The sequence below is a fragment of the Lathyrus oleraceus genome, chromosome 7 (assembly GCF_024323335.1).
Source record: "Lathyrus oleraceus cultivar Zhongwan6 chromosome 7, CAAS_Psat_ZW6_1.0, whole genome shotgun sequence".
Lineage (NCBI taxonomy): Eukaryota > Viridiplantae > Streptophyta > Magnoliopsida > Fabales > Fabaceae > Lathyrus > Lathyrus oleraceus.
This window is the reverse complement of record NC_066585.1, coordinates 491,707,395-491,716,799: the sequence shown is the minus strand read 5'-3', so window position 1 is coordinate 491,716,799 and position 9,405 is coordinate 491,707,395. Positions and strand designations below refer to the sequence as shown.

Sequence of the window (9,405 nt, the reverse complement as noted above, 5' to 3'; positions counted from 1 at the left end):
CTGACAAGAGCAAGTTGTTGCCGCCACCAATTTTGCTTCAGTTGTACTCAGTAAAAATTGGTTGTTTTTTGGAGGACCATGTCACTGCTGCATCACTGGGAAAAAAATTGTCATTGAATCTAACTAGCTCTCTATTTCCCACTGTCTTGTAAAAGAGCCCATATTCAATAGTCCCTTGCAAATACGTTAAAATTATTTTGTTCGTTGCAAAGTGAAGCTCAGTTAGCATACAACATACATTATATTTAGCCGAATGGCTGTCACATACATCATGCTTCCCACAAACTGCTTATAGAGTGTGATATTTACCTTCACGCCTTCTTCGTCTTTGGGAATCTTATACCCTGGGACAATAGGATTTAAGACAAAGTTGCTTTCCTCCATTTTGAATTTTGTTAGCAACTCTTTCACATTATTCCTTGGACACATACAAATTTCATTGTCTAGTTGCAACACCTCAATTAACATGAAGTATTTTATTATTCCCAAGTCAAACATTTCAAACTCTTCCATCCCACATTCTTTAAATTCATTCATCATAGTTTGATCATTACCAATGTAAATCAAATCATCAACATACAAGCCAATAATAAAGTGACGAGTGTTTGCTCACTGACATCCTTTACAAATCCCATCTTCTAAAAGTAAGTTATGTCATGTTGAACCATGCACATGGTGTCTGCTTCAATCCATACAAAGTCTTATGAAGCTTGTACACTTTTCTTTCTACACCCTTGATTTCACACCCTCTTGACTAGTCCACGTACACTTCCTCGGATAGTTCTCCTTACAAGAAAGATGACTTTACATCTAGTTGATAGATTATCCAACTTTTTTGAGCTGTCAATGCTAAAATCATCCTCACATAATCCATCTGAGCGACCAATGCATATACTTCCTCATAATCAATTCCTTGTTCCTGTGCACATTCCTTGGCAACCTTGTTCCTGTGCACATTCCTTGGCAACCAGTCGAGCTTTGTGCTTCTCAACTTCTCCATGTTGATTCAATTTAGTCTTATAGACCCATTTGACTCCTATAATCTTGGCTCGCTCTAGTAGGTTAGTGAGGAAGTATATAGAACCTAAATTTAGCAAAACTTCCAATCTTGGCTCTCGTTTGGGAACTTATTCGACTTCTTTTATGCTTAAGTCCACAAAAATAAGAGGAAAACTCGAAGAGGAATATACTCTTTCCACCTTAAGTATGTTTCCTACACCCTAAAATTTTTGAAAATATCTTTCAAGTATTCGGAGATCCATCCCATTTGAGCAAAATATAGTCTGAAGAAGCACCTTATAAGTTACTTGGATATATCCAAAGATGCATCTCTGAAATATCACTTAATGATTTTAGGATAAAACCTTGTCCCAACATTGTATTTTTTTTAAAGAAAAGTTATTGTAAGTTTTTTAAAACAAAGTTATTTTAAAGTAAACTCAAATAATATTAAACTCAAATGAAAGTTAAATAGTCATACATTAATTAAAAGTAAAGATCATACATAACATTTATCCGAAAATACAAAAAGAAATACATCCAAACCTAACCTACTGGATATGTCTACCCTTTCACGCTCTCCTTCGCCTATACTGCACGATATTCTGTAACTCGGCAATCATGTTCTACACAAGGGCCAACTGGAGACTATCAACCTTAAAAAGTCCTGCCTTTATGTCTGTTCTACACATCTCCACAACACACCGACATACCGCCGTCACATCCTCGGTGTGGTCTTCCTGAGCCTCAAGTACCTTCAGGTCAACTGGCCTAGGTGGTCTTCCAAGAGCGTCTGATGTCATGATAAGGTGTGACATCCTATAGAACCATGTCATGTTGCTTCTCAATTTAGTCTTATAGACCCATTTGACTCCTATAATCTTGGCTCCCTCTAGTAGTATTATAGACCCATTTGACAACTGTTTAGGTTCTATCTGTGATCTAAATGACAACTGTTTAGGTTCTATCTATCATCTAAATGACACTATTTAGGTTCCTATAAGTTTTGCTAACCTCCCCGATAGAAATTTGAATCAATAACAAACTTCTTTGAATAAATTAATACAAATTCTTAATTTATTTTATATTATTGTTATTCCTACACCATCATCATAGACTACTCTATAGACACGGTTTATATCTGTGAACACTAACATGAACAATGCGTGAACAACTACTCTATAGACACAGTTTATATCTGTGAACACTAACATGAACAATGCGTGAACAATGAGCATGAACAATTTTTAATGAACAATTTTTAATAAACGCTCAAATATTAAAAATAATTTTTAATGGTAAAACAATATTGACTAATGAAATTGATTAATGAACGCTCAAATATTAAAAATAATATTTAATAATAAAACAAAATTGATTAATAAGATTTAAAATATTGATTAATGTGGTTATCAAATTGATTAATTACACAATTTTAAATCTGATACTCTTAATCCAATATATATATATATATATATATATATATATATATATATATATATATATATATTATATATATATATATATATATATATATATATATATATATATATATATATATATATATATATATATATATATATATATATATATATATATATATATATTAGTTTCACCATATTAGTTAACTGTGAATCATTTTTATTTATTTTATCGACAAAAATCCTCAACTTTCATTTTGTTTTGGAATAAAATTACAGCAATAAACTATTTTATCAATACTCTATCGCCATTTTATGTAGGATTCAATTTCAATACTGTCAAAGCTTGCATTCTTATTTTAGAACTAGGTTTAGTTGGCATTCTTATTTTAAAGGCATTAGCATGCGGTTCTAAACCTCCACTTATTTACAAAGTTGAAGACTTGAATTGATAATGGAATGAAAAAATTGAAGCTTTTGTTAGCTAGAATGGGTTTGGCAGAAATTTCAATATATGAATGTTGGGTGAAAAGAAAGATGAAACGTAAATTTAAGAAATTCTTACCTAAATATTGTCTTACTGATGTTTATTACCGTAAAATAGACCACCTGTTCTGGTTAAAGATTTCAGCCTGCTGAAATTCTGTCTCATTCCTTTTCATTGGATGGGAAAGGTTCAATCACCTCAGCAATGTTGGCATCAAATTTAATTAATTAAGCTGGAAAGAGACTCACTTAATATAACACAATGCTTGAATATGGAGAGCATTTCAAACTTCCATCAAGTAATCTTCCTAGTGTCAACCATCAATTTATAGAGAGCAAATCCGCCTCGATGACAGCCAGGCATTCTAGACGCCATATTTTCTAACTCAATCTGAAAAATACAAAATCAATGAGCAGTGGTTTGGCCGTAAAAGGTAGGTGGTTGTAAAAATTGGCGATAAAATGATCACTTCGATATTTGAGCAACAATTGAAATAGTAGTTTTTAAGATTTGAAGGAACAAGCATATAAGTCCAAACAGATCCTACTCCTACCATGACCTGAGAAAAAATAAGCCATAGATTTACCATTGAGACACTATAGAGCTGGGTTGATTCATAGCCATCTAGTGCACTAGAGTAAAACTGCTGAACTTCCTTTGAGTCAAGATTGCATTTGATAAAGAAAAATGCAGCCGGTCTCACATTCAAATCCCTGCGAGATATACCAATGAAAGCCGGGACGCTCTGCATGACAAAATATGAAAAATAGTTGCTCAGTCTTTGAAACCATTCAACTCCTAACTTAAAAACGAAATGTGAGAAGTGATTAGCGGCGGAAACAGAAGACTTATCATCAATCAATCCACTCAAAGAAAAGGTATACAGCAAAAATCAAAACATATAATCGCCATGGCTACAGAGCAGACACTACTATGTCGCACTGAAATTCACTCATAATGGAAAAACCTTGTATATGAAACTTACAAGGGATGAAGCTGGCACTCCAATTTCTTCAACTACTTCACGTACTATGCTGTCAAACATCTCCCGTGAAACATTAATGTTGATCGAATCTGGTAACTCCTTTACATTTTGGTGGGACGTTATACCAATTTCTTGAGGCTGTCAATCATATGAAAAAATAATTCAATGTATATCCATGCCTACACAGGAATATTAAGTCTGAAATACATAAACACAAAGAACAAATATGTCACTGATCCGAAAAACAAATCAAACTGGTTTCAGAACTAAATGCCCGTTTCATTATGAATAATTCAGCAACTGCAATGCCTTACTAGATAGTAGCAATAAATGGATTCAGAACATTCATTGCACTATTGAATACCTCAGGATGGCCTCCGGGGAAAACGAAATATCCAGGAAATTCACCAACATTATTACTTCGCTGTAATACAAGTATTTTATTGTCAATTGTCTCCACCACTGCACCATTTCCTAATGGACTGGAGGTATGCTGACAAAGAACGAAATCATCTGAATAAACAAAGATAAAGCCAAAAGATTAAGATAGATAAATTAATATAATAATACTAATTCAAATGAAAAGAACGGAAGTAGAGTGAGGCAGATGAAACATATAAGACTTTTCTATAATTTTGTATGATTACTTTTAATTGAACGAGGCTCTAATACCATCTTAGAATTGTGGTTGGGCCTATTTCAACCTTATAGAACCGACTAGTGAAGATTGCTCCCACTTATATAAACATATGCTCAGGCCATATATTGTCCGATATGAGACTCTTAACCGTATGCTTTCTTCTTAATGAACACCACACAACATACTCATGCAGCAACAAATATGAAACATAACTTCTTTCTTCTTCCCTGGTTTAGTGAATCTATGTACTTACATGACAATTAAGGTGGAAAAAAAGGTAACAACTTTCCATCCTTTTAACTTTTCTTCCAATCTTCTATTGGCCAAATGAAAAATCAAATTACAACAAGACACAAAGATGATAGATAGAATCTAAACAGTTGTCATTTAGATGAATAATGTAGTTTCTACGACCAATCAGATATGCGTGGAAGCCGTATGAATTTGGTTATCACTGTAATGATTATCGATTTAGACAGCCTTAGTTATAAGATGCTAAAGCTGACTAACACTACGATCACCAATCAATATCCAGTTGGCTAATGATTTCGAGATCCAGCAATACCTCCTCTATTTTAGGGGCAAAGAGAAGGAAGAGAGATACCATACTGCTGCTTCCAGAATTTTATCAAATCAACCCTCGGCCGCTTGTTCCTTTCATGATAATTTACTATTGGAAATCATATCACACAACTCTCTAGTTTAGAAGTAAGTTGCCACACTACCCTAACTTCAGGTGCTAACAGCATGAGATCATTGGTAACCACAACAGTAGCACTTGAGTAAAAAAAAGGAGCAAAAGTTATATGTATTACCTTCAGATGAAACAAGAAACTTTTCCCACAACGGGCTTAAATTTGTCCCCACAAAAGTCCTGGAGCATATTTAACTAATAGTTATTAATTATTAAACTGAGCGAATGTAGAACATATAAGCAAAAACACAAGGGAAAAATAGCAATAAGATTAAACTATTACTTCAAGACAGCATACAAAAGATCTTCTGTTGGTTTCAAGCAAACACTATAGTTAACAATATGGCATAGATGACATTTAGCTGCAAATAACTTCTAGAATTGGTCTCTTAATGATTTTATTAAAACATATTGTCAAATGTCATGCCCGTTTTTTTCTGCAAAAGATCACCATTAAATTTGAGATCTAATTTAGAAGTACAAAACGTTTCCAACAAACTTATGACTTCAATTCTTATTTATCTGTCATTATGAACTATCAACGCACATTAGAAGCCATGAACACGAATGTTGAAATAGATCCAGAACTAGATTAAGACCGCGAAAGCATCCACACAAACATTAAAACTATAGTTTATCATTCAAGATTCGAGAATCATCGTAATCCTATCATTATCAATATCACTAACCATGATAAATAAAAATGAAACAACTCCAAGATGAGCACTGAGAAGCAACCTATAATCCGTCAAACCTAGGTGGAGGCATACATGTGGTTCATCGTCAGATTCACCTCCCGCGCGCAAAACATGCCCTCCATACTGTGATATTTTCAACAAAAAAGATACATACTCTATTAGGGATAGTGCTTGACAAACTATTTCAGTCAGAGCATCAAACTTTAATCCTACCAAATAAAGCATCCATAACAAGGTTCTAAAAAACAGTCCAAGAAAACAATATCTGAAATTGCTGATATCGATATTCGATACCATTATTCATAGTTTTTATGATGAAAAATAAATTATGGTTAACTCACACCGCGTTAACCGCAAACAGTATCGAAACACATGTACCGACGGAAGATATTTAGAACCTTGATGATACATAATAAAAAAGACCAAAAAAATAAATACAAAAAGAACAATTTTTCCTTCTAAATATCATTGCATGTAAGAAAATCTCATACCCTAAATTTATTTCCATTGAACAGAGATTTGTTCTGTACACTCCTCTGCTCCCAAATCTGTGCAACAGAAATAAACATAAAGTAATCATGAAGAAATGAATCACAGTGCGAAAGAAATGTGATGAACCTCAGAGATGGTGTTTTCCAAGGTTAGGTCAGAGTGAGGGATTCGATCGTAGTTGTCACCGAATTCAACAGAAACCTTCAAAATCGAGTGATAAATTTAGTAAATTATTATTGGAAAAGCGAGTGATAAGAATTCTGAAGTTGAGTGAACCTGTGATGGAGAGAGACCGGAAGGAAATGAAACGAGAAGCTTGAAGGAAGAAGGTTCTGTGTTACTTGAATCATTAGATTTCTTCTCCTTCTCCATGGCTACGTTGATGAGAGAGTTAGAGTTGGTGTTAGATGCTTCTTTGTTTGAATCTTCATACAAAGATAGTTATGGGCTCTCGTTTGGGAACTTATTGGGCTTCTTTTATGCTCAAGTCCATAAAAATAAGAGGGAAACTCGAAAAGGGAGGCTCTTTCCACCTTAAGTATGCATCCTACACCCTCAAAATTTTGAAAATGTCTTTAAGTATTTGGAGATGCATCTTCATATGCATCCAAAATCATATCAAGAAGTGCTATTATAAGATATGCGTCATTTTAAACAAAATATAGTCCGAAGAAGTATCTCGTCATTTTAAACAAAATATAGTCCGAAGAAGTATCTCATAAGTTATTTGGGTGCATCTGAAGACGTACTCACTGAATGATTTTATGGTAGAACCTTGTCCCAACATTGTATTTTTTTAAAGAAAAATTATTATAACTTTTTTGAAGCAAATTTATTTTAAAGTAAATTCAAATAATATTAAACTCAAATAAAATTTAAATAGTCATACATTAATTAAAAGTCAAGACCATGCATATTTGTCCGAAAATACAAAAAAAAGTAATATATTAAAACATAACCGATTGGGTATGTCTAACCCCTCACACTTTCTTCCGCCTATAATGCACGATATTCTGTAACTCGACAATCATGTTCTCCACAAGGGCCAACTAGGGACCGCCATCCTTTAAGAGTCATGCTTCTACGACTGCTCTACACATCTCCACAACACGCTGACAAACCGTTGTCACATCTTCGATGTGGTCATCTTTAGCCTAAAGTGCCTTCTAGCCAACTAGCCTATGTGGTCTTTCATGAGTGTCTGGTTTCATGATAAGGTGTGACACTCTATAGAACCATGTCATGTAGCCCTTAACATAAGCTCACTAAAAAGGAGTTGGCACCCGACGATACTCCTCCGATACCAAGTGACTCTCGAAATCATCCAGTATCATATGAAGATCTCTACAGTGGATGCAAGAAGAAGCGGGATCATAGGAAGGTCTTAGAATAATCTGTAAGTAGCCAAAATGGCGCATCGCTCGCTCGGGAAAATGATGATACATAAGAGATGACTCACATGTCATTCATCCAGAGTGTAAGGAAATGACGTCAACTTGACGCATATGACGGTGACAAATTTCATACAATACCTTTATGTCGTGGTTTACAAATTTCAAAAAATAACGCTCATGTCAAAAGAAAATATCACCATCAACATCGATTTAATTAGTTGAAAGCATATGAATTTCAAAAGAAAATAAATATACCTTCATGTCCCATACATGTCTAGCAGCATGATGGGCATATATATGAAGTAAAGAAGTGTCAAATGGACCTCCTGGATAACTCTCTAAAGGAGCATCTACAACGGCTTCCTCATGCACTTTAGGGGCTTCAAGAACTTTAGGATTTGTTGCATCATATGTTTGAGAGAGTCGGATACGAGAACCAGACGGGTGGGAACATCGAGGCTATGAAGTATATGTATCATTAAGTGATTTATCAATAACTTGTGACATCGTGGTCCTTGCTGCAACCTTCTCGCGTCGTACTAGCGTGGTTTAGGACACACGCCCGAGCCTAATTCGGTCAGTGCTATTTTCAGCCATTGCACCTGCATTAGAAACAGAGACAACTATAAACAGCATGTCAGGATAAATTCACAAAATCAACCAAATTTTTGTCTGAGTCCAATCTAGAGATGTATCTCCGAAAACAATGCAGACCAAATCCGGAGATGCATCTTCAGATAAACCTGAGATTGTCTCAGCTATGGAAGATACACCATTTTTCCCTAACAGTCCAAAAATACCTCAATGCATGTTCTTTTAGCATATCAAAATTGTTTACACTACTATCTAATGTACCTAAAATAACAAATGTAGCTTAAACAACTAATTACAAATCACAACATAAAAAGAGATAGAATTTTAGAAAACTTACCAAATCAAATTGAATGTATGAGTTATTAAATGCTAAAAAGGAGGAGTTAGAGCTCTAACGGTAAAAGTTTTCTATAGAGATAAGTTTGAATGGGACGGAGAGCTCAAAAGCTTGATGAATAATAGGAATTTCTCCACAATAACAAAGAGATCAAAAGGAACGACACATATATGTAAAAAAAATTAATTCTATGTAATACTTGGGAAAATCAATGATAGAAAATGTTAGTTTGAGCCAATAAGTTCCAAGTTTTCATGTGGATAAATACTATCTTTTGGCACTTATCAAAAGTATACAGTATTTGCAACCGAAACAACAAGGCAATAGGAGGTCCAAGATCTAAAATGCAACAATTGTTGAAATTATTGGAAGATAATCATTATATATTTGGGTGTATAGTGTTTGTGAGGATGGAAAAACTATTTGAGATATATTTTGGACTCATCCTGATTCTATCAAGTTGTTTAACACATTTCTTACAGTGCTGATAATTGATTCAACATATAAGGCCAACACACACATGCTTCTTATTCTACAAATTATTGGTGTTACTTCTACATATATGACTTATTCAATTAGCTTTGTGCGTTTTGGAATGTGAAAGGGAGGATAATGTTACATGGGCTTTGGAAGTGTGTCAGAATATGTCTTATATGTTGTTAAC

At 34.1% G+C, this 9,405-nt stretch overlaps 1 protein-coding gene across 1 annotated transcript; it reads right to left on the bottom strand.

Moving 5' to 3' along the window:
- Positions 1-2,917: 2,917 nt before the first annotated feature.
- On the bottom strand, positions 2,918-6,886 carry LOC127106032 (nudix hydrolase 9). The gene is made up of 9 exons (XM_051043320.1): positions 6,693-6,886; positions 6,543-6,617; positions 6,416-6,472; positions 5,965-6,047; positions 5,348-5,406; positions 4,257-4,405; positions 3,893-4,030; positions 3,494-3,652; positions 2,918-3,297 (listed from the first exon to the last, which is right to left on the bottom strand). Exons 1-9 carry the CDS (start codon positions 6,786-6,788, stop codon positions 3,202-3,204), a joined length of 912 nt encoding a protein of 303 aa, XP_050899277.1. The 5' UTR covers positions 6,789-6,886; the 3' UTR covers positions 2,918-3,201.
- Between the last annotated feature and the right edge of the window lie 2,519 nt (positions 6,887-9,405).

Bases quoted from the DNA above. Each gene is read 5' to 3' on its own strand.
- LOC127106032 (XM_051043320.1), bottom strand. From the start codon at position 6,788: ATGGAGAAGGAGAAGAAATCTAATGATTCAAGTAACACAGAACCTTCT. The intron at 6,473-6,542 runs GTTCATCACATT...TCTGTTGCACAG, and splicing joins TGGAAAACACCATCTCTGAG to ATTTGGGAGCAGAGGAGTGT. The intron at 4,031-4,256 runs GTATTCAATAGT...TATGATTGACAG, and splicing joins TCCCCGGAGGCCATCCTGAG to CCTCAAGAAATTGGTATAAC.